The 27,523-nt window shown below is 32.7% G+C and overlaps 1 protein-coding gene across 1 annotated transcript; it reads left to right on the top strand.

Annotated features, from left to right (window-relative positions):
- The first annotated feature begins 2,115 nt into the window (after positions 1-2,115).
- On the top strand, positions 2,116-26,992 carry LOC127733756 (synaptic vesicular amine transporter-like). Its single transcript, XM_052243071.1, has 19 exons — positions 2,116-2,220; positions 2,840-2,959; positions 5,042-5,151; positions 5,638-5,755; positions 6,403-6,508; positions 10,273-10,398; positions 13,713-13,766; positions 13,839-14,040; positions 15,782-15,822; positions 17,951-18,043; positions 18,861-18,950; positions 20,041-20,081; positions 20,797-20,860; positions 21,352-21,447; positions 22,094-22,172; positions 22,889-22,940; positions 23,634-23,697; positions 24,354-24,473; positions 26,943-26,992. Exons 1-19 carry the CDS (start codon positions 2,116-2,118, stop codon positions 26,990-26,992), a joined length of 1,731 nt encoding a protein of 576 aa, XP_052099031.1.
- Positions 26,993-27,523: the final 531 nt, after the last annotated feature.

Below are 27,523 nucleotides of genomic sequence, written 5' to 3' on the forward strand. Positions count from 1 at the left end.
ATAAATTGCCGTAATAAGGTTGAATATTTTTGATATGTTAAGCTTTTAAATAAAGATAAATTAGTTATTCAAAAACAACATGATACAATTGTCAAATAATTTCTAATAAATTATATTCTTTAATTTTATTGGTCCTAGGACACATATGTCTTGGCCTAGACGGTATAAAATTTCAAGAACCTGAAAAAAAGTGATACATTAACCTGAATTTCTATCGAATTGTCGCTAACCTTTACTTTATATAATGTGCAACCGGAAAAATAGAGGATGATTAAAAAAAACAAAAACGAACGCAATTAATGATAAAAGATTCCAACGAAGAATTTTTTAAACATCTGATCAGTCGCTTATGCATTGTGAATTTTATTCAGATCTGCGATATAATTTATTTTTGAAAGCAAGCGCAATTAACCCAAATTTTAAAAGTAGAGTCACTCTGTGGTCAATGTAACATATAACTCAAAACTGGATAGTAAAAAAAAATAACTGCAATAGAAAAGATACATCTTTCATAGTTTATAATTGATTTATTTCGAACATTTTTTTATTCTATATCCAACATACCTTTTTTTTTAATTTTATTTACAGAGTAAATGAATCTGGATAGGCTGGAAGCAAGTTAACTCGTACCATTGATAGGCTAACCCCTTTTAACTCGTCAAAGAATTTCGCGAACAAAACTTTTAGCACGTTCTGAAATTTGAAAAAAATCTTTCAATCTTAAATAATAGTATGTTTCAGGGAAATGGATTTTTTTTAATTTAAGGTTGTGTTACAAAATATTAAATTTTCTCCAATAAATGTGAACCACCAAGTGGAAAAGGGCAAGAATCTAGTCTTGAGTCTTAAGAAGCATAAAATAAGTAATTCATTAATTCTGGTTCCATGCTATTACCAAGCGGCAATATGAAACAATTATCATCGTTATTATAAACTGCCTAGATTATCGTAAAAGAGTAAGGTTTTAAAGACATGGCGATTCCAACTGTGAGGACCGAATTAAGACACAGCTTTGTTTTTTTCATTTGTTCCCTATAAATTGCCGTGATAAGGTTAAATATTTTTGATATGTTAAGCTTTTAAATAAAGGTAAATTAGTTATTCAAAAACAACATGATACAATTGTCAAATAATTTCTAATAAATTATATTCTTTAATTTTTATTGGTCCTAGCAGAGACACATATGTCTTAGCCCAGACGGTATCAAATTTCAAGAACTTGAAAAAAGCGATACAATAACCTGTTTTTCTATCGAATTGTCGCTAACCTTTACTTTATATAAGATGCAACCGGAAAAATAGCCGATGATTGAAAAAACAAAAACGAACGCAAATAATGATAAAAGATTCCTACGAAGAATTTTTTAAACATCTGATCAGTTTCTTATGCATTATGAATTTTATTCAGGTTTGCGATATGATTTATTTTTGAAAGCAAGTGCAATTATAACCCAAATTTTAACGATTATAATCATGATGACAAATTTTTTTTTGATGTCACATGACTCTATACAACCATTTTTAGAGAAATCTTGATGTTTTCTGTTTAATCGCAGGAAATATGGTGTACAGTATGTTTCTTTTACTGTAAAAGCTTTACTTTGATTTATTCATTTTTAATGAATGTCTAGAATAAGTCTTTAAATCAAAGTGTCTCATAAGTCAGTTGTGGCTTGATACCGAAATTTTAACTCAGATTAAAATGTGTTTTCGTATTTTTTTTACTGATGTTATGATGTATGATATTGTATTATATTGGTATGTGGTGACACTATAATAAAATATTCTGTCCGTCTGTCGGGTACAAGTCAAATCGGCACCTGGTCAAATCGGCACCTATAGAAAAAGTCAAATCGGCACCCGGTCAAATCGGCATACGATCAAATCGGCACCTATTTAAAGTCATTTCGGCATTTGGTTAATCACTTTGGCACCTAATATTTTTTTTACCATTTTTCTTTTTTTTTTTTATTTGAGATATGGGGAGAATATTTTTTTTTATATATTTTGTTTAATTTACTAACCAGAAGCTTTTACATTATTTTTTTTATTTCTGTTTGTCATTCTTTGTGTTTTGTGTTTTTCCATAGTTTCTTCAAGTTAAGACCAGCCGTTATGGATCTTCCATGTGATAGTTTCTTTCAAAAGTGTGACGACATGATGGCAGCTTTATTTGATGATGATGATTCTGGTCTTGGAATGGACTTTGATTTCAGAAATGTAAGTATTAAGATACTACTATATAATGTTCTCAAGATAATGGTAAAACACCGACTTCAACGTTGTCTGAAATTATTTAGCCTTTCAAATATTTGAAATATACAGGAAACAAAACAAAAGCAATTTGTAATGTAGAATCAAGTTCACAAAACCATAAAAAAAAACTAAATAAAACTTGTTAATACTAAAGATTTTTACTATAAAAATCCTTATTCCCAACTATACTTTGAAACTTTGAAAACACCGTTACCTAACAACCAATTATCAATACGCTAAGTCCGTTTGCAATTTTTTTTTGTGAAATAGTGAATAAAATAAAGAGCAAATATTACCCCCCCCCCCCCCCCCCAAAAAAAAAAATATAAAAAAGTCAAAGACACGACTAACTTAAATAATACCATTCAAAAAATGAAAATAAATGACAGACATGGGAAGATTTCAAGGACAGAGAAAGCGCTCTGATTGAATAAAAAAACTAAAGAATAAAAAAATCGATCATTATGTTGAAAAGAACAACAATCAAGCCAACTTACTGAGTTTAAGTTTTAAAAATATAACAGTTACCTATTTTCTTATGCTTGAAGTTCATGCAGTAATAGTCTTTTTACTTTCTCATTAGGATGGCGCCATTTCACCAGTCAAGCAAACAGCTATATCACAGAAACGTCAGAGGAGGTTCTCTCCAGAAACTGGTACCTACAGCAAACAGAGCCATGATCTTATAGCTGCTAAGTCGGAGGTAAGTATCGTTATTAAATAATTTGATTTTAGACTATTTGTCGAATGAATATAACAACACAGATTTTAAAAACTGAAATAACAAAATTAGGCTTCGTCTCATCGAAATTTCGTTTTGTGTTGCGTTTACCACAGCGTCTAAATGACAGAATTTGGAAATTTTACGTTGAATCCATGTATAAATGGGGAATAAATGTAATATTCAACGACTAAAAATGTCAAAAAGTACAAACTTTTATGAACATTATGTCTCACTGTAGAACATAAAAAACAAATATACTAGAAAATAGATAAAATCGAAAATAAAAACGTATTCAGCTATGAACAAGACTGCATGAGTTAAAATACTCGTCTGTTTTCATATTAATCTATTTTTTCCAAAGTTTAAGTTCTTCTTTAATCTTAATGCTGATTCTTTTTTTAAAGAACTATTGATTCATGATAGTATATGCAGTTTCAAATAACAACAATTTTTAAACAAAATAATCTAATCTATTATTTATCTTCTAGGCCCAAGCTACTGATCCTATAACTGATGGTGATATGATTGGTGACGGTTCCAGAAACTGTCGTCTGCCCACGGTGTTTGATTCCCGCCATGACATCAAATGTATCTCAGCAGATACGGTAAATATAAATAAATAATTTAAAATAGTTTTAATTACTAGAACCATTATTTGGGGATCAGTTTTGGGACCAATACATTCCTGTTAGTCCTATGTCAGTTTCTTTCTTCTTATGTTATCGAGACAAGGCCACAAACACACAACCCACTTTTTACCCCCCCCCCCCCCCCCCCCCAAAAAAAAAAAAAACAAAACAAAACAAACAAAAAACAAAAACAAAAACAACAATAAAGAAAAAAAAAACCAAACACATGATGTGACAACATGGTACTTGACGATTTAATTCCTACACTCTAGAAACAAGACTGATAACATTGTATTAAAAGTATATGCTATGTGAAGTTCACAAAATGAATGTTGGTTCTATTTTTTGTTCTCCATAATTAAAGTACATTTAATGATAATAGTCTTACATATTCACAATCTTGTATTACATATTTGCTACTGGACATTAATCAACTAGCAATCATTGAATCTATCGATCAAACATTTAATTATCTATTATAATAAAAAGACTAGTTGCTTATCATACGATGTTTTTGGTGTGTGGTCACAGTTTTTATGAGTAGGCACATTTTACCCTAATAATAATTTACTATGTTTTTTTTTTTTTGTAACAGCTAGCTGACGTCATTAGAGGTTCACACAACATTGGTAGCTATTCCATCATTGACTGCAGATATCCGTACGAGTTTCAAGGTGGACATATTATTGTAAGTTTTATTTGTACAATGTATCCATATACGTTCCTGTTCAGGTAGACATACCAATGGCAGTTCTTACAAAAATGTACATACATAAATATATACAAAGATATAAGTAATACATGTACTGTGAAAAAAATATATTGCTCCTATATATTATATAGCTAAACCGTTCGTGGTCTGGAGGCAAATATAACAGGATATATGCTGGGCATACATCAGAAGTCAATACAAAGCTATCAGAGCGCCGTGGTTTATTAGTTTTCACCATTATAGTTTTTTTAAGTTTAATTTAATTCGTTGGTTATGTTTAAAAAAAGATGTGGGGTATGCCTCAATGAGACAGCAACTCAAAACGAGACGAAAAACCATAGGACATTAGACATTAGACATTATTTTATGAACCAATCATGGGCCCTAGTCAGGCAAGATACATAAACATCATAATACAATTATTATCGTAAAACATGCAAGTTTTTAGTGAAAATACACAATACACAAATGACATCTAAAGGTCAACATACCGTCTCCTACAATTAATAAACAAATGTCTATTAAATATGTCAAATTCTAAATCGCTTCGACACTTAAAAAAATTGAATCATTTCAACAGAGAATATCAAAAATATTCTATTAACACTAATTCTTCAAATGATAAAAAAGCTTGCTTAGAGTTTTCATATGATTTGTTTTGTATGTGTGAGTTGTTCCTCATGTTCTGTCCTATCGTAAAATGACAAATTAACATTGTAGAATGCAGACAACATGTTTAAGCCAGAAGATATGAGCCGTCTGTTTACCGACACATCACCTACTGTGTTGATCTTTCATTGTGAGTTCTCCATTGAAAGAGGTCCAGCTATGTAAGTATCATTTACATACTATACAATTAGACGTAGACTTTTCAAGTTTTCAATTTAGTATTTATGAATGTATTTGCTACTTAATTGTGACTCTCTGCATTGACCAGCAGCTAATTACCTCCCTGCAAACCTACATCTTTTGATTTCTTATTCCTTTAGAAATTTAAATTCACCTCTTACAGTTGGTTTAACTTTCCATTCGAAAAATAGTTTTTCCCCAAAAGAAGCATTTTTTTCTAAAGTTTTTGTCGATGTATTGTTATGGGGAGGACATTCGTTTATTCGGAGTGGGTTTAAAAAAAAACGATCGTATTTTCTGATCAATAGCTTTCACTTTTTGGTAACGTCTTCGTTGATTATTACATCCACAAGCATTTTTTTGCAAAACATAAGATATGTTTAGATTAGTTACTGGTACATTATATAGAACATTGGTTTTCAAATTGTAATTTTCTTTTATAGATTGTCTTTTTTCTCTCTTTATAGGTGCCGCAATCTGCGACAGAAAGACCGAGAGACCAACGCTGATAACTACCCACATCTGTTTTACCCAGAGATCTACCTTCTACAAGGCGGTTACAAATCCTTCTATCAGACATACCCGGTAATTTAAGTTTACATACAGTATTAAATATATTTTTTTCTAAATGTATACTGTACATAATTTTAGTTAAATGTGATTTTTAAAAAATATAACAGTTTAATGAGTCCTCTACGGTCCGGCAGTCAGTCTTGATACTTGACGTGTTTTGGACTGGCCATTCCAAGACGGATATAATGAAAAGTAGAGGAATTATGAATTATAAGATACTAAACTGGTTCCCGAGTAAAGATAGCCCAGAAGGCAATAAACGAGCTATGCAAACACCAAAAATTAAAACAAAATTAAAATAAAACAAAAACCCATCATACACATGGATGATACTTCACATATAAATATGACTGAAAACTTTAGCCTTAGGCAATGTGAATATACAAACTTACACCAAGAAAATCTATGCAATTTTTTCATGATCCTTTAGAAGATATGTCTGAATATTTTGATTACGATGAAGGGTTTGATTAAAGAAAAAAAAACAAAAAAAAAAAACTCTTTGCATTTGGAACAATTGTTAGTAAAGCTAAATTTTTGCATGGTCTTGAGCACTGATTAAGTATTTTATAAGCTCCGTCTGGCAAGTCGTACATACTTATATCGAGACAATTATTGGATACATTTTACAACATACATTATATTTTTCCCTTTTTCAGGAACTATGTACTGCGGAAGGCTACCTGCCAATGCTTGATAAGAGTCATGCCTCCGATCTACGTCACTTCCGGGTAAAGTCCAAGTCATGGTCTGTTGGTCAGAAGAGTAAACCAAAGAAGTCCGTCCGTTTGTTCGATTGATTTAATTGTTAATAATTGTTGAATAATAGACATAGTCTGTTTTAGTTACATATATTTATATACAATTTAATGCTATGTAATAATAGTGCATATATTTCTTTATAATAATAATTTAAAACCAATTTATAATGTGTTTGTACTTTTATTGAGAGCTCCATTACCTAACTTGGCCTATGCTTAGCACTTGATACATTACTTTACTTTATCTATGCTTAGCACTTGATACATTCAGAGTGCAATGACAAGAACTGACTGAATTCACCGGATAGTTGAAACCATGCAACGTTTATTTCTTCCCAAAGGTTTTTCATTTATTACGTAATAAAATAGGGAAATGGTTAATTTTCAAAATTTGCATTTGTTTTAAACCACCCGTACTACAAGAGAAAGTTTGGTATAGAAATAAGACCTATTTACATTCGACAGTAAGACCTAAGCTAACAATCATTTTTTTTAAATTTTATTTTATACTTGATTAGCAATAATCAGCATATTTCACCCCGAATGGTCATACTCATGCCACCAAAGGTCGTTTGATAAGGAACTTTCCTTTTTGATGTTTCCTTGGAGTTTGTTATTTTACTTTTGGCTATATTAGCTGCTTAATGTCCGACGTCTAGTATGTCATGTATATTTTTCTAGATAAGAAATGCACAATTCATCAACACGAGAGTTTTACTAGATTGTTTTGGAACGTGAAGTGTCAATATTTTACCATTTCGAAGGGTTTTTTCTCATACTACAAAATAAGCCTTTTTCTCTAGTTGCAGTTAAAATTATCTTATTTTTGTCTGATAAATTTGATTGTCACTAGACACTATTGGCGGCAGCCATTTTCTATACACCATCAAAGATCCAGGACTGGAAAATTGACTATTCACTATTTCGCTTTTTACAAGAAATTCATCATATGAATTGTCTTCGTAAGTTTTCATAAATATATCGCAAAACCCTATCTTTATTTCTAATGAAAAAGGGGCGATGAAAGCAAGAGAATCGCAGACACCACAATGGCCAAAAGGAAAACGGCAAGATGACAATCAACAGTCAACAAAACAATAACAGAACACTTGATATTAAACAACGCGAACCCCACATAAAAACCAGTGGTGAACTTTGGAAAGATCATCGGTTTCTGCTCCACTAGTGACAACCGCCGTGTTACGACTGTTAACATACGTACGTAGAGGAGGTGAAATACTTATGTATACAGTTGAAAGTGAAGTTGAAAACATACTGAAGTAATGTTATAGATTATTGTTTTTATGAAAATATGTATTTTAAGTTTCTGCTCGACAGTTTCAAATATATTTTCTGGATTTTTTTAAAATTTTGTTTCGTGATCATATAACACAATCAATCATTTTTAACATAAAATGGCGTTGATGTAATGAGATAACTTTCGGTCAGATTATTCATGCTATGGTCAGTTTTGTACAGTTGCATTCGGTATTGAATATATCATTTATAACACCCATTTATAATTATTTTGACGATTGATTAAATATGTTATAACCACATTTGTCCTCTTAGATTCCATTATGACATTAAATCGGGTGTAAAATATTTAAATGATTCTGTTTTCATTACTTTCCAAGATTTCTAGCAGGGACGTATCTTCTTTTGGTAAGTTGATTATTTTTGCATGCTTGCTACAATGTATTATTTTCATTCCTTGCATTGTATTGCTGTACGTGTTTATTTATTTGTTTTCAAATAAAAAAGAAAAAACAACTAAATCAAGGAGCAGGTGACAAAATTTGATAAATACATATTAAGACTCGTTATGATTGAACTTGATAAGCGATTACTATCTACCTAAAAATCAAAAGAAAACCTAATTTCCATATTTATAAAAATTGTTTGAAAAATGTCAATTTTCTCAGCTTTAGATCTGGTAAGAAATATTTCTTACACCCTCATTTTCATCCGGCAATTTACCATGACATAACCAAAGATTTCGCAAATTTTATGTCAATACAAAGACATCGACGAAAATACGATATCGAAGATTGCCCCCCTCCCCCAAAAAGATGATTGTTTAAGAGGTTTTTTTATTGTTTATTATTTTGCGTCTTCTCCTCCTGATATATTGTTTATACGGCATTAGGAAAGACTTCTTAAATCTGTTTTAAACTTTAATTGATTCGTGGTTGAGAAGTAGGAAAATGAATTATATATAAGACCGTGTCCAGAATAGAAACTGGTGATTTTTTTTTTATTTCCTGTGGAGAAATGGACCATGTTTCCACACATTAATGAACGCATATTTTCATTAAAAAAAGATAAATTGGTACGTGCAAAGTCTGCCTTTTGTTACAATTTTGTATTCCCGAATGTCTGCTGCGTCAAACTTTTATTCCTTTGTTTATGTCTCATAGGGTTGAGCAGGTTGTATGTTACAAATTATTTTCACTCTGCTTGTTTGATAGCACTGTTCAATAGATTACAACACTCTGCTTAAATGATAGCACGGTTCATTAGATTACATCACTTTGCTTGTTTGATAGCACTGTTCAATAGATTACATCACTCTGCTTGTTCGATAGCACTGTTCAATAGATTACACCGCTCTGCTTGTCTGATAGAACTGTTCAATAGATTACACCACTATGCTTGTTTGATATCACTGTTCATTAGATTACACGACTCTGCTTGTTTGATAGCACTGTTCAATAGATTACATCACTCTGCTTGTTTGATAGCACTGTTCAATAGATTACACCACTCTGCTTGTTTGATAGCACTGTTCGACAGATAACACCATTCTGCTTGTTTGATATCACTGTTCAATAGATAACACCACTCTGCTTGTTTGATAGCACTGTTCAATAGATTACAATTGTGACCGATAATCATGTATTTGTAAATCGGTTTGGATCGTTTCGGTGAGTATCTTGCCTATCTTCGACTTTGACTTTTTATCCCATAACTAGGCAACACCCTGTATTTGTAAACCAAAATAACGCAACGTTTTATATTGCCTGACATTTATAACTCCATCAGCCTTTAAAAAAATGAAATGCTCGGTAAACCCTCGGAGGACCATTTCAAAACTTTTATGGTAGGGATGAGAAGTTGAGACATCCAGTATACCTAACCGTCATATATTTCACCTCGACCTTCTCATATACATCATGAAGCTTGGCATAGTGACCTATTCCAGCGGATCACCCCTATCACTCATTACATAGAAAGTGCATCTCCCCGAGCATTTTACAGTTTGATGATTGGTTAATGTTGTTTGCTTCATGTCCAGTAGCAAACGTTTCATGCATATAGGGACGAGAAGAAATTAACAATAAATACAATAGGTAGGTTCTGCAAAGCGGGATGAAGCAGAGGAAAATCTAACTGCAACTGAAAATTAGGGTATGTTAGATAGGATCAGAAATGTTGCCTTGCAACTGTCCACCTTCGGACCCTTAAATGATTTTTTTTTCAGTGCAGATAGCGTTGCACACTCTCTACACGAGGCATCGGATCAAACGTCCTCATTCTGACCAGATGTGGCTGCGAATACGGAACAGCCAAAGGGACGTCACACTTTGGCAAGGATTTTACTGCCGAACGGAAGAAGATCAATATGACCATATTTCTATACTCCAGTAATCCCTGGGGTCTTTTTAAAAGTTTTAAAAAAATATTACCAGTGGATAAATACCGATATAGACCGAGCAGTGTGGTATAATCTCTATGTATTATCTTGATATTTTTACTTTATTGCAGATTATTCTGGTTCTAAAATGGAAAGAATTGTAAAGTACCTTAATAACATAAAAGAAGACCGAAAGTTTATTGTCGCTATTGTTTTTTGTACCAATATTATTGACAATTTACTGATAAGTTGTATTGGTAAGTACAATTGTAAACAGTATTGGTAAGTACATTGGTAAGTACAATTGTAAACAGCATTGGTTAGTACAATTGTAAACAATATTGGATAGTATAATTGTAAACAGTATTGGTTAGTACAATTGTAAACAGCATTGGTTAGTACAATTGTAAACAGTATTGGTTAGTACAATTGTAAACAGCATTGGTTAGTACAATTGTAAACAATATTGGATAGTACAATTGTAAACAGTATTGGATAGTACAATTGTAAACAGCATTGGTTAGTACAATTGTAAACAGCATTGCTTAGTACAATTGTAAACATCATTGCTTAGTACAATTGTAAACAGCATTGGTTAGTACAATTATAAAAAACAGTATTGGTTAGTACAATTGTAAAGAGTATTGGATAGTACAATTGTAAACAGCATTGTTACAAATGTAAGTACAATAGTAAACAGTATTCGTATGTACATTGGTAAGTACAATGGTAGACAGTAATGTACAATGGATAGATAAATCTCGGATAATTTCAAACCTCAGTTCTAGGACACGTGAGGGGACAAGGATTTGATTATTATAGGAGATGTTGGCTGGAACAACAATGAAGGCGATGGAATTTCTATTTTAATATGAATAAAAGGATCCAATGTCAAAGAGACTACAACTCCACAACACATAGAAAATAGAAAAGTCATTTATCGGCTAGCACATGGTCTTCATCAATTATATACAGTATCTCCACCATACCATAAGCTCTAAAGCGCCAAGAGTAAATTATTTACAGCGTCTGCAGCATATCATAATCTCTACTTTGAAGCGCCCGGAGTCTAGATAAAATCAGAAGTCCATTATTAGGCAAGTAGCGGACTTCTGATAATAACAAGGATATAAGAGGTATATGATATGATATATGATTGTTTGTCTTAGTGGGGGGTGTACCCATTCCAACCTTCCCTCTTCACATCTTAACTAAAGGACACCTATCATTCATTAAACAAGAACGAAAGAAAATTATATTTAGAAAGAATTGATTTATTTCAGTCGTCATAAATGAGATCGCCAACACTCAATATTCCTGAAAATACTATTAAGACGTTTGTTCTTCCATGAAATCGCCTGATTAATATCTTAATATACTTGTCAAATGTATTTTTTTTCACAACTGAGAAAATAATTTGGGATTTCCTTATAAAATTGTTAAATGCCTTAAATGATTAAGTGTGATTATTTCAGTGTCAGTTTGTTAAACATTGGCAGATCAATAGAAGAGAAAAGCTGGAGAGAGAAAATTTGTTATACAGCCCGTCTGGTGAATTTTGAATTGCAAAAACTAGACTAAAATCTTAAATATCTTCCTAGCATTTAATCATATGGTTAAATAACAAAAGTTGTCTATATACCTTGAAAATTGGTATACTGATATTGGGTTATGTCAACAATTTTGTTCATAAGATTGGTTTACATGAGTGTAAAGTACCAATATTGCATTAATTCTAAGTAAAAATAATACTTCAAATACGCCAAAAATCGAGAGGGTAGAATAACCCACAAATTTATAAAAAAAAACGAAGCGGGAAGAGAAACTCGATTCGGAAAAAACAAAGTTTCTTTTGACAACTACGATTAAGGTTGATTCTTCTATATATGTGTGGACGACTCTGTTTACGTTATATTCGGGTGTCATATAAAGATGTTAGATGTGTAATCATCATGGCACTTTCCCCATCCCTTTCCGATCTAACGTGGCTGCGTATTTATACATCCAGCACAGCCGAAAGATGGTCATAGGTATTTTACCCATCCTCTATATTTAGAATTATAACTTAATTTAAATTAACATGATAAAGCTAAGAATATATATTGATTGTAAATAGAAACGCTACTATCATGATGATGTTTTTGCTCTATTGAATAAAATTCAAAGCGACGGATCTTCTTTGGAAGTTGACCATTCGTTCTAAAACTTTGAAGACTTCTTTAAACTAGATGTATGCATTCGATTGTAATTAGTTTTTAAAGCTTTTCGATTTTCGTTTAAATTATAAGTAGCAAAATATTTGAGGAATGCATTGAAGGAACATTTTATTCCAAAAGGGACTTAAGTGCCTTGAAAAATAATATGTTGCGTTTCTATAGGCACCCAATATTGAAAAAAATCGTATTACACACAGTATTAACAATCGATTGATTTCACTATAGAACCTTTGGTCCTCTACTTATATTGGTAACTTAGCATTAGATACGGATCTTTTCCTGCTTTTTGTCGAGCCTTCGACTTTAGTCGAAAAAGCGAGACATAGCGATCCTACATTCCGTCGGCGTCGTCGTCGTCGTCGTCGTCGTTGTCGTCTGCGGCGTCCACAAATATTCACTCTGTGGTTAAAGTTTTTGAAATTTTAATAACTTTCTTAAACTATCCTGGATTTCTACCAAACTTGGACAGAAGCTTGTTTATGATCATTAGATAGTATCCAGAAGTAAATTTTGTAAAAATAAAATTCCATTTTTTCCGTATTTTACTTATAAATGGACTTAGTTTTTCTGCCGGTAAATATTACATTCACTCTGTGGTTAAAGTTTTTAAAATTTTAATAACTTTCTTAAACTATCCTGGGTTTGTACCAAACTTGGACAGAAGCTTGTTTATGATCATAAGATAGTATCTAGAAGTAAATTTTGTAAAAAAATAAATCCATTTTTTCCTTATTTTACTTATAAATGGACTTAGATTTTCTGCCAGGAAACAACACATTCACTCTGTGGTTAAAGTTTTTAAAATTTTAATAACTTTCTTATACTAATTTGGATTTGTACCAAACTTGGACAGAAGCTTGTTTATGATCAAAAGCTAGTATCTAGAAGGAAATTTTGTAAAAATATAAATCCATTTTTTCCGTATATTACTTTTAAATGGACTTCGATTTTCTGCCAGGAAACAACATATTCACTCTGTGGTTAAAGTTTTTAAAATTTTAATAACTTTCTTATACTATTTTGGATTTGTACCAAACTTGGACAGAAGCTTGTTTATGATCAAATGCTAGTATCTAGAAGGAAATTTTGTTTTCTTCCAGTTAACATTACATTCAGTCTGCAGTTAAAGTTTTTAAACAGTTATTTTAAATCATAAACTATCCTAGAATTTTACCAAACTTGGACAGAAGCTTCTTACAATCAAAAGATAGTATCAAGAGGAATATTTTTATTGATTTACTTCCTCATTTTTGTTGAGTCTGCGATTAACAGAAAAAGTAGGCGAGACACTGGGTTCCGCGGAACCCTTACGAATTTTATTCTATAGTTCTAAAGTCAATTTTGTTTGTTTGAAGTACCCATAATACCCGAGATGCTTGTAATCCAAGATGAACAGATGATGGAGGACTGTTTGAATGTACAAAATCATTCCACTACAAATACTAGCATGAGTGAACTAATGGTTAAAAGGTGTCTGTCAGGCGACGAGCAAACTGTAAACATTAGCCTCAATATGACAACAGATGCACCAAGTACAAGTTTTTCAAGCATTAGCTTTGCAAAAAGACTGTTTGAGTTGTCATTTAATCCAGCGACAGAGAACAGTAAAATAGGATGGATATTAGCAGTAAAGGCTTTAGTTCAGATTGTTTTTAACCCTTTGACTGGATATTTAGCCAACTCGTAAGTATTAGACTAGTATTTACTGTAAATGATGTTCATCTTGTAAGTATGTTGGCTTTTGATCGTTAAGTACATCATACTAAGTAACCAAATTGTTGCGTACAGTTCCCTTCATCATATATTACAGACCCCATGGAATACTGAGGAATAAGGAATAAGTAAATAAACTTGACGACCTTTCATACATCATATATCCGTCGTTTAATTACTTTTTCAATGTTTTAATGTTTATTCTAATTGATTGATTGATTGATTGATTGATGGTTGTTTTATGCCACACCAGCACAAACGACTATATCTCGGTGAGGTGGCTATTCATACACTGAAGTTGACTAAAGTCTGGGAGAACATGATTTATTTATCATAGTTGTAATTGACTTTGAACTAGCTTTCAGAAACTGCGAGCCAGTGCTTTTTGTCTATTTTTATGCTAGTTGTTTTTTATGCTTCGTACTGTTCTATTGCGTTTAGTCATGTTTCTGACAAATTGTTCTTATGTTGTGCTGTTACACAATTGTCCCACGTTAGGGGGATGATTGAGCGATCACAAACATATTTAACCCATTCACATACTTTATGTGCCTGTTCCAAGTCACGATGATTGAGCTGCTCGGAGGAACTATCATGATGAAATGTTTATCTTATTTATTGTAGATTTGGAAATAACATTGTGCTGCTCGGAGGAACTATCATAATCGGCATTTCTTCTTTGGGTATGTAATAAAATTTATACAGATAATCTATGGTTTAAATGTAAGCGGAACGTCTAGATTATGTTTCATATCACACATGTTACAAATTTATGGACAATAGGATATGCTCACCCTTCCGAAGCATCCGATACCAATGTTTGTTTTTATAGAGTCTGCCCAAGCTTGAATTTTCCTTGGTGTTTATTTGTTTGTACGTCTGTTTCTATGATTATCCGTCTTTCATTGTCAGCTCGATTATCCGTCTTTCATTGTCAGCTGGATAAGTGATTGTTCAGACGCGAATCACCTAAATAGTAGATTCAGTTACCTTGAAGCATCTTTAGGATTAAGTTACACACACAGAGCCACTATAACTGTCTGGCAAGATACAAATTACAGAGCGTTTGCCAGTGTCATTCGGGCTTCACAGTTCTTATGGCATATATATCTAAATTTTGTGACAAAATCTGGGGTTTACAATGTTAAATTCCTTATGGTAAGGAGACTAATAACTATATAACGGCACAACTTTCAATTGTAAGATTTTCACCTTGGTTGTAGGAAGGACAACTCTGTGAACATGTTTTTCTACTTGTTGTCATTTTAAAACTTTGATTTCCCGAAATTCCCCCGTTTTCTCACGTCCCAAATCGCACATCTCCTTTATACAGTACCAAATAGATACGAAAACGTAACTCTTCAGGTAGAGTAGCGGACACATGGCCCTTCAGGTAGAGAAGCGGACACATGGTTACGTTATCGTATCTAAGTAACAAAGAAAACAAAAAATCGTATTTGTTATATACCGTAAGGTAACACAACTCTTAAAAAGTTTTTTAAACATTTTGTATTATTTTTTTCTACTTTTCTAAATGTCACCGTTCTTATCATTTTAGTTTGTCTAATTTTCATTGACCACACATTTTTATTGTGTCATTGTATTTTCCACTTTTGATAACGATAAAACTAGTTTGACCATTTATTTTGGTATTTTCTATTGGATCAGTTTATTCCATTTCCTCTTCGGTAGCCGGTTTATTGATTGCTAGAGGAATGCACGGCCTAGGATCATCAGCTACTAATGTTGCAGGTATATTCTCAGATATTCTCTAAATATAATGATATTCTCTAAATATAATGATATTCTCTAAATATAATGATATTCTCTAAATATAATGCGAGTGCGAAACTTAATGTAATGTGAGTAATATGTTTGTCAAGAATTAAATTACGTCTTTGAGAGTAAATGCTTACTTTGTTTAGTCGCTTGAAATTATTTAAGATTAACCTACTCGATCTTATCTTATATTACAAAAGACATTATAACATCATGCACGTACATTTTCCTACCTCCATGACAAATATGTTGTCCCCGCAGATAAAGCCCTAAACAATATCGTTTTTGTGTGTAAATCACAAATGCATAAACTGCTTGATAAATGAATTAGGTATTGACAATTCACTTGGAAACTCAACATATATCCCACGACACTTACTAAAGAGGAAATCCTGGATAATCATAGTTCTGTTCTGTGTTTCTTTGGAATTTCAACCAAAGATGAAAACTGGATCTTCCATCACTGTATTGGATACCTAAACTACATAAGTGTCCTTACAAACAACAGTATATTGCTGGGTCTTCCAAGTGTTCCACGAAACCTCGTTCCAAATTATTAACATCAATTTTATCAGAAATCAAAGCCAGGCTTCAAAGTTATTGTGAAACTACAGATTCTAGAGGTGGCGTGAATCAGATGTGGATACTAAAACATTCCAAAGATCTTTTAGAGTACATACAATCTAAGACTCTTTCATCTTGCAATAGTATTTAAACATTTGACTTTTCTACACTTTACACAAAGTATTCTCCATTCCAAACTAAAAGCCAAATCGAAAGAGTTGGTCCTGCTTTGTTTCATAAAAAAGAATTGGCAACGTAGAAAAATATCTTGTCTTAGGGAGGGATAAATCCTACTTTGTAAAAAATCACTCTGATTCTAACCAAAAAAATCTCTGAAACTGACATTATCAAGATGCTTGATTTCTTGATTGACAACATATTTGTTACGTTTGAAGGAGGTGTTTTTTAACAAACAATCGACATTCCCATGGGAACCAATTATGCCCCTCTTCTTGCCGACTTGTTCCTTTATTCATATGAGGCTGACTTCAAACAGGAAGAAAGAAAAGAAGTTAGCAGTATTTTTTAACTTTACTTTCCGCTACATAGATGATGTTCTCTCACTAAATAATTAAAAATTTGGTAGCTATGTTGAACGCATCTATCCCATCGAACTTGAGATAAAGGATACAACAGATACAGTTAAGTCTGCCTCATATCTTGACTTACATTTAGAAATTGACAATGAGGGTCGGTTGAAAACAAAAATTTATGACAAAAGAGATGATTTCAGCTTCCCAATTGTGAACTTTCCATTTTTATGTAGCAACATTCCAGCAGCGCCTGCATACGGAGTATATATCTCCAAGTTGATACGATACTCCAGGGCTTGTATTTCCTATCATGATTTCCTTGATAAAGGGTTGCTACTCACAAGGAAGCTATTAAACCAAGAGTTCCAATTGGTGAAGTTGAAATCATCCCTTCGTAAATTTTACGGACGCCGTCACGAGTTAGTTGACCGTTACGGAATATCCGTTTCACAGATGATAGCGGATATGTTCATAATGTCGTAAACTACAATCCCGTCCCCTTTTCCTGAATGTAACCTACCGAATTAGACTTATTACCGGGTTTGTACCAACATGAGCAACACGACGGGTGTCACATGTGGAGCAGGATCTACTTACCCTTCCGGAGCACCTGAGATCACCCTCAATTTTGGTGGGGATCGTGTTGCTCAGTCTTCAGTTTTCTATGTTGTGTTTTGTGAATTATTGTTTGTCTGTTTGTCTTTTTTCTTATTTAGCCATGTCGTTGTCAGTTTATTTTCGACTTATGAGTTTGAATGTCCCTTTGGTATCTTTCGCCTCTCTTTTATATACATTGTACAATGATATTTTGTGGATAAGAAATTGTGGCAAAGTTGGTTTGAGATCTTTGGTATTTATTAATTGTGTCTGCACTGAGCTAATGTTTCTGCATTTAATCTAAAACAGATAAATATCTACATGAAATCAGCATTTTATGAATGATAATATCAACGGGTATTTCAGTTGTTCTTATCTTATAACAACTGATATCTCACTCATTTCAGGTATGAGTTTATTGGCTGAGAGATATCACGAGGACGGCGAGAGAAGTCGTGTAATGGGTACAGCAATGGCAGGAATAGCAGTCGGAGTGTTGAGTAAGTGATGACAACTACAACACAGCGGTCAAACTCCAACTCATGTGTATTAGACAAAATTAAATTTAGGAGATATACGAGTCAATGTGCAAAAGTGCTGATAAATTCTTATATTAATCGCTGCATTATATTTCTGGGAAAAGTTTTATAAAACTTTAGTTTGCTTAATATATATCTAGATGAACCATGAATTCGTGATTAGCTATATTAATTGTAAATAAAGAAACAAACGGCCAAAAGATGATTTTTGGTCACCCTATTGTAACCAGTCCCAAGATTTGAGTGGTCCTAACAAAAACGAAAACTTGACTTTCTTATGTTTTTACATAATCTGGTCGGCTGTTAGTGAACAAGCGCTTACTTGAAGGATAAGCTATAGCTGCAGTAATCATGTAGTCCTTCATAAAACATGCAAGTAAACAACTTTAATTTCGTTCATAAGATACTTAGGTTTAATTTCTCATTTTAGACGTTTCCCTTATCAATTTAGTCTATACACTCGCAAACCGGATGAACCATTTTATGTCCCTTGATGAACTTTCTTTTCTAGTCAAATTAAAAAAGCTTTTAAGCAAACACTGTGTCACCTGTCAATTCAAATATATTCATTCACAGCATAAACAGCGACTATCGTGTCTACCAGGATGTGATGATTGTAGTAGATTTACAGAAGAACGTTCAGCCTTACTATTTAATTTTTTTTCTGTGTCATATGATAATGTTTCTCCCATTCTTTTGAGGACAATTGGTATCACCTTTTCCATACTTATGCCACTAACATAACATCTTGGAGTATATTATCTCTATTCCCTTTCAGTTGGATACCCATTTGGAAGTTTGCTTTACTTCTATGTAGGATCGAGTGCACCATTTTTATTGATCTTGGTATTTGTTGTTCTTGATATTGGCAAGTATATATATGTTCATTTGTGGCTTGTAAAACGACTTTAAGGATTCGGGAAATCGGGTGGTAATTCTTTTATAAAAAACAAATAAATAGGACTCCATATCTTCGTAAGAATGGTAAAATTATTTATATTTTTCATCCTTGGCAATTTAAAAAGAAGAAGATGTGGTAAGGTTGCCAATAAGACAACTACCTACCAAAAAAAGATCAAAAGCCTACCAGTCACTGTCCGGTTTTTCAACAATAAGCCAAAACCCATTCCATATTGTAAGCTATAAAAGGCTCCAGGATAACACACTGAAACCTTTCAATATAGAAAACAAACGGTCGTACTGTAAGCTATTACCATTAAACGAAACATAATTATGAAAGACGGCAACCAAAGACAACCACTAGACTGGCTTGGGACAGACCCATAAAGAATGTGGCGGGGTTATACATGTCTGTGATCGCTCAACCCTCTCACTTACATTGTGTAACAACACATCATAAAGAAAAAAACAGTAAAGACTCCAGTAAACATGAGTTGAAAAAGGCTTGACTCATCAGATCGAAATTAAGAACAAAATATAAATGGATTAGATATCAATGGTCAAGAAAAGCTTTCCAAATACGGGTACTAGTATTTAAATATTTAAGAGTGTAATCGGAAAGGATTTGTAAACACATTTACAAATACAATGTATACTTAAAATCAAGATTCTGAACTAAGTAGTTTAATCTGTTTAATTTGTTTTTATAAAAATTTGTCATCATGAATTAAGTAATAATTTTTGTTAACTTGTTTTTTTTTTTCTAATTTGTTATTGGTTTTGTAATGTTTTGTCCTTTTTTTTTTGTAATTGTATGTTGAACCTCTTGGTGTATCAGGGCTGAGTGTTCTTTTATAAGTCTTAAAATCATGTATGAAATAGTAATGCACAAGTATAATTGGCTGAATAAAAATCTCATCTTTTAAAAATCAATATGAAACACATATAATGGTACCATACTGTAGTGTCGTTTATTGTATTGTATTGTAATGTATTGTAGTATTATCCTTACAACTTTTGATCTTGATGATTTTTAAGTATTTTTTTGTGTGTTTCAGCCTTTATCATCCTTGTATGTAAACCAGTGCTTTTAGAAAAGGTACGATTTAATGCAAGATTATGCCATATCATATTTCTCCTTTTTCGAGTAAACAGTCGAGGAAATTCATGATTATTTTCCCCGAGGATGTTACACTGTCAACAATCAGTCAATCTTTTATTAAGTAGTTGTTTTTACTTTAATGAAATATTTTCAATAAATATCAATCGAAGGATTGACTTGTGTGTAGAAATATCGTACATGAACGTATTTGTTGCAAAAATAAGGCTAATGCTGAGAGGGCGTCCGTTTTAGTATGCGGGATGTATACATACACAGCCACGTTTGGTCGGAATGGGACTTTAATCCCGACGCCTCGTGAAAGGAAATTACCATGATCTCCGTCCACTCAAGAACCTTTGCAACGGCTGTTTAAGGGGTCCGTAAAGCAAAATTTCTGTCCCTATCCATATATATATATTACTTATTTTTTCTAAATTCACGCCCTTAATTCACCCCGGTCAACACACTTTGCAAAATCCTCTCTCAATGATATATTGATTGGTAATTAATAATGCATGACATATTTTTACTAGACTTTAAAGCAAACAACTACCAATCATAAAACTGATACCGTAAGATCTTCAATATTGCTACTATTATCGCTGTAACTCTACGCAGTCGCTTATGAATAATCATTGATTCAATGTTTTCCGCAACCTAAAAATAAATTTGAAGTAGCAATACTTTAATAATATTTTCCTTTTACTTTCAGAGAAGTTATCACGGATCAACAATTACAGTCCTTCTAAGAGACCCATACATATTAGTTGGAGCATGTAAGTTTATACCATTTCTGTATATTATAATGTCGATGACGTTCTTTGATATCCACATTTTAATCATATCGCCAAGTACCTGTATTTTCATCTAGGTATTCAATTTAAGAACGCCTTAGAACCATTAAACATTGATTTTGTATTTTAACAGAATGTCTGAACTTTTGTGTGCATCGCAGTGTTATCTTCGAGAGCTAATTCTAATATTAATATGTCACTTTTGAAAAAAAATACAAGTTTACATTTCACAAAATCTGTATTTTCTATTGTTCGAAACATATACCTCGTGGTGTCACAAACTTTCATATTCAAAAGCAAGTGATGAAGCACACTTTTTAAGCAAAAAGAGCTCTATCAGCACATAACACAAAATGCTGTACGTTACTTGCATACTTAGAAAGAGATTATTTCTATTGAAACGTCTATCAAATGTTCAATTCTGTATTTATCTTAGTATCTTTGACCGTTATTTACTGTTTTAATGTTTACAGGTATAATTATGTTAGCTACTATGTCTATTTCAACAGTAGAAGCAACTGTACCTATTTGGGTTCTTGATACAATGGATGTTGAAAAATGGGAGCTAGGTAAGATAAAACAAGTCAATATGTGCATCTTGTCCCTAATGGTCTGATTAGTGAAAGGACTACATGTATCTACTATTGCAATTATTTACCAAGTCAGAATGCACATATTCAAAATATATAGGAATTTTTTTTCTTTCGTAAAGCAAAGACTCGGATGTTGATCAAAGTTGACCCAAACTTGCCAGGCTTAAAAACTGGTTAAACACTTTAATCACTTACAAAATAAGAGATACGGCAAATATTTCCTGAAATGTCCATTAATTGCGCTAAAATCCATAAGTGTATAAAACCAGGTGGATTTAATTAACATTTTTAATTGGTCCAAGAATGGTATTCGTCTTCGTTTCATTGATAAGATGAGTGAATACTTTAGTATTGTTTAAACATGAATTATAAACTAGAAGTTTACAGATAAAATGTTGCATACCAATGCGAAAGCACATGCTGCTAGAGAATAGTCCTCTCTTGCACTAACAGCCCCGGTTCAGCCGTAGTTAAAACTTATATACCGATTTCAATGCGGACGACCCGTGTTTCAGGAATAAGCTTCGTCGGGTACGACCAAGATCAAAAGTTTAAGTCGGAGAAAAGTTACGTAGTGCAAAATGTCTTATTACAATAATCGTTTTATTCTTTTCTTTTTTAGCTGTGTTATTTATCCCAGATAGTGCCGGTTACGTGATAGGAACAAACTTCTTCGGGAATCTAGCTTTAAAAATGGGAAGGTATTCTACTTGATTTAGAAAAGATGAATTCAATTAATCATTAATAATTAAAAATTATTATTTTTAATCAACCCCAAAAATCACGATTCTTATTCTATTCCTTCAACATTTCTTAATCGTGTCTTTTTCACATCATGAAGTTGTTTACCTTCATTCTTAATTCAGCTGAATAGATACAATTGTTCCAGATATATTTTACTTGGAAAAGCCTTTGTCATCTTGACTTTTCTAATACATGATTTATCCAGTTGGATCAGCACTCTCAGAGTAAAAAAAGTACTTTAGTATAACGTATAATATAGATTACAAAAACAATAGTACGTACAGAAACAATAATAAACAATAGCATTTCAAAGAATGCTCGCACATTATAAGCTTATTCTATAATCATGTAATGTTATATGCTAAATAAACACAACAATTCCAATAAAATCTATCAACAACATAAAAAAAATCAAAAATAAAGTAATAACTCCTATACAAACACCGGACATAACTTTTACATTTGTTTCAACCAAAGGTCAATGCGACAGACGCCGAGAAGGATATATTAGTTCTGCGGATCGTAAAACAAAAGTTATATGCAAAACTTAAAAAATTTTCCGAATTGGTTGTAGACTAAAAATAGTTTTTTTCATACAGCTCTCAGATAGTGGCTCTCAATTGACTTCAATGACCCATCTTTCTTCTAAAAGTGTGAATATGATTATTTTCAGATGGATAGTCAGTATGGTGTGTTTGTTGTTAATTGGTATTTGTTTGATATCAGTAAGTACTAGTTAATAGTCTGCAGGTCTTTATGATGGATAGTCGGTATAGTGTGTTTGTTGTTAATCGGTGTTTGTTTGATATCAGTAAGTACTAGTTAATAGTCTGCAGGTCTTTATGATGGATAGTCAGTATGGTGTGTTTGTTGTTAATCAGTATTTGTTTGATATCAGTTAGTACTAGTTAATAGTCTGCAGGTATTTATGATGGACAGTCAGTATGGTGTGTTTGTTGTTAATCGGTGTTAAATTTTGTTTGATATCAGTAAGTACTAGTTAATAGTCTGCAGGTCTTTATGATGGATAGTCAGTATGGTGTGTTTGTTGTTAATCGGTATTTGTTTGATATCATTAAGTACCAATTAATAGTCTGAAGGTCTTTATGATGTTTAATATCTGTTTCTAAAACAATTCTAATGGACTCATTGTAAGCTTTGAATACTATATAGCCACTCAACTGATTTTTGTATTTGTAAAATAAAAATTCAATACGAAATCCACTGTCTCAAGATTATAGATAAAATATGCACCATTTAAAGCAAGCCATAATGAAATGCGTCAAGTTTTTCTTTTGCTAAGACGAATTATAATGAGATGCTTACCAATTTTTTAGTACACACGCAGCTCATAATACTGCAGATGGAAGCTCGTACAGCAGATACATAGCCTTTTACTTTCAGTGTTATCATTTCAGATTCCCTTTGCCACAACGCTGCCACATTTAATTGTCCCTCATTTTGGATTTGGATTAGGACTAGGTAAATATATCATTTTGATTTCAATTTAAAGAATATTACAGTTTTCCACAACATATTTAGGAAACTTTTTATTAACAAGCAATGTCAGCGTGGGTTCTATTGCATTTCATATTTGCCAAACCTAGATTCCATATACCATGCCGCTTTCTTTCCGCAGTTTTCTTTTTTGTCGTGGTGATGTCTGTATTTTTTAAACTCCTTTGGTATCTACCATCTCTTTGTCGAAAGTTTCGACCGTAATATTCTTTTCCAGGAGATACAAGAGATAAACCGTTTCCAAGTCCAGAAATACGCTTTCAATAATTATAATATATAATGAAAATTGTTTTACATTTCATAAACTTCCATCTACTCATAAATGCAGCTGAAGGATAAATTCTACCAAATGGCGTGACGAAATATCCTTTCAAGAAAATTGTTCTAAGTTATCTCCCTTAGACTTTCCGATACACTCTCACTATCGTGTACTTCTAGGAAAAGAAAAAAAACTTTTACTTTCGTACATTAAATTCTTATATTTATAATATGAGCGTTAATAAGACAGCAACCTAACAACCAAGAGACATATATCAGCATACGGTCTTCGACAATAGTGAATATGTATCTCATTAGAGTTAAAAAGAGATGATAGTTTGAAAGAATCATATATCTTTTAGGTATAATAGATGCAGCGATAGTGCCATTGTTAGCCTTGCTAGTAGACACTCGTCATGTAGCCATGTATGGATGTGTGTATGCCATTAACCAACTTTCAGTATGTCTAGCGTATGGACTAGGTAAAGACAATTACAGTGAAATTGCATTTAAAAATCTTTTGGGAGATTATAGGTAAAAAGTTAAGGATATAATTTGTATGGCCCGCCTACGATAGTAGGTAGCATTATGTGTTCCTATCTGTGCGCGCGTCCGTTTGTCACGTGATGATCATGCAGGTAAGGTAGTTTACCATGAAGCTGTGGTCAAATCAACAAGACATTTTTTTTAAACATGAAAAACTTAGTACGCATGTTCATTATGATGTGAACTTTTGAAAATATATGCCAAATAAGTTTTTTGACCAAATGTTCAGAGAATAGTCATTTAGCCATTTATACTATGAAAAAAATCAAGTCTGTTTACATTGTTGATGTCATTGAAATGTTGATGAGCTATCTACCTTTTGTAGTTTTGTATAAACATTGAACTATTTTGATTTTTTTCCGATACTTATCATAATTTTGAACCATTTTGACAGACATAATTCTTTTTCGGATTTTCCCAGCCTTTTGACAATACAACAGATTTCCCCATATATTTTGCAATTGGATAGCATTTAATTGTATTCACAATCCGATCTCAATACTTGTCCGCCGTTACTTATTCTTTCACGATAATTTTTTCCATTAAAACCGACAAAAACACCATTCACCATTGGATCACTGTGTTTCTATTGTTAATTCAAGTGTATTACTGTATATAATAATATAACCCGAATAATTCAGTCGTTATATTCCGCTGATCTACGAAGGCTACATTAACGCCTGAACGTCTTCCTCGATTAAGACCGTCAACCGGAAAATTCACACCGCTATGCAATATGGGAATTTTTATTTAAGTTGGCAGCTAAAGAAGGAGGAGTTCCGGATGTTAATTGATGTTAAATGATGTAAACTGATGTTAATTGATGTTAATTAATTATTATCGGATTTGTGTTAATTCAACACACGTGTTTGGTAAGACAATTACAAGACAGTTGCGCAGACTCATTATCCTGATCGCCGCCGATTGGCTCTCTCTCACAGAGAGCAGGCGACGTGGCCAATGATCATAAGGAGTTCAAGCCCTCGTGTGGGAGAAAATCGGACACAGAAAGGGCTTGAATTATTCGAGTTAATAATAATATTGGATATTTCATAAGTGAACACAGTTGGACAAATACTTTTCGTTTAATCATGTTTAAACAAACAAAACTAGAGGTTCTTAGAGCCTGTGTCGCTCACCTAGGTATATGTTCATAATCAACAATGGACTCTCTCAACATGGTAGACAAGAATAGAGTTCATGACAAAAATTTCTTTTTTGTTGATCTTGTATTGCTGATCATTTTGTCTGTTTATTTTCTCTCTATCTTCTTTGTTTTTTTCTCAAAACACAAAAGAGGGTAAAAAAATCCTCATTTAAGGGCAATCACTCCTATGAAACGTGACAGTCTACTAACTATATCGGAAAAATTTGACTTGTTTGTGGCTCTTGCCTTGCTGATCATTTTTATTATCTAAAGTTTCTATTTATCTATTATAATTTTTATCATCTAAGGCAAAATGCAAAACAAATTTATAAAAATCGTCATTAAAGGGCAACTTAGTAACTCCAATAAGGGGTCGTAGGAAAATTTCCTCCATATGGTCTTAAATGTAGATCTTGTCTTGCTGATAATTTTTGCTTATTTAAGTTTCTATCTTTCTATTATAATTTTAAGATATAAGGCAAAAACGCAAAAAATAGGTATAAATTGTCATCAAAGTGCAATAACTCTAGGAGTCGACTGACGATTTCAACCATGCATACTTATTCGTAAATGTTGGTTTGCTGATCATTTTTGCAACTTAAAGTTTCTCTCCATCTGTTATAGGGTTCAAGATTAAAGGCAAAAATGAATGAATATGGTAACATTTGTCATTTAAGGGAAATAACTCCTATCAGAAGTCGCCTGAGTTTTGACGTCAATGAACAATTGGTAGACCTCAACATTCTGAACACTTTTGCCCTTGACAGAATTTCTCTATTTATAACAGTTTTCTAAATAATAGACAAAACTTGAATTTTACCCCTATGTTCTATTTTTTGCCATGTCGGCCATCTTGGTTGGCGGGCGGGGTCACCGGACACATATTTTAAACTAGATACCACAATAATGATTGTGGCCAAGTTTGGTTAAATTTGGCCCAGTTGATTCAGAGGAGAAGATTTTTGTAAAAGTTAACGATGATGACGACAGACGACGGACGCCAAGTGATGAGAAAAGCTCACTTGGCCTTTCGGATAGGTGAGCTAAAAATTGAAATATAAAATTCGTTGTTTATAAAAATCTTTTCTGTATTATCTTTTGCCTTAGCAGCTGAGGTACACTGTATTATAGGTTTCACTACTACTTAACTACATACACAGATATATGAGATGACGATTAGAACTTCAAAAATGTATCGCACTTTTAACCTTGAAATAGTCCAACATATACATCTTATCGTTACATATCTTTCCTTCAGGACCCGGAATAGCTGGACAGATTGTAAAAGGTCTTGGCTTTTCATGGTAAGTATTTAATAGTCATCAAAGTTTATCTCTTATTATACCCCCGCTTTAAAAAAAGTGGGGGTATACTGTTTTACCTCTGTCTGTCCGTCCATCCGTCAGTCCATTCACCCGTCAGTCCATCCGTCAGTCCGTCGTCCGTCCCATGAATATTTTCGTCGCATCTTTCTCAGGAACTACATTACAAAGATTTCTGAAATTTGGTTTCAGGGTTTATATAAGTCAGTTATACTGTGTGATGCGTTTTCAGATTCACCACTCAACAACTTCCTGTTTATTGAACACTTGTATCATTTTACACATGATAGCCAAGTTGAAAATTTTCATCACATTTTTCTCAGGAACTACATTACAAGGATTTCTAAAATTTGGTTTCAGGGTTTATATAAGTCATCTATACCGTGAGATGCGTCTTCAGATTCATCACTCAACAACTTCCTGTTTACCGAAATATTTGGGCGGGGGTATCATCAGTGAGCAGTAGCTTGCAGTTTCACTTGTTTTTTTTTTATTTATTTCTTACTGAATGAATTCT

This window comes from Mytilus californianus, unplaced genomic scaffold (genome assembly GCF_021869535.1).
Source record: "Mytilus californianus isolate M0D057914Y unplaced genomic scaffold, xbMytCali1.0.p SCAF_3, whole genome shotgun sequence".
NCBI classification, from domain to species: Eukaryota; Metazoa; Mollusca; class Bivalvia; order Mytilida; family Mytilidae; genus Mytilus; species Mytilus californianus.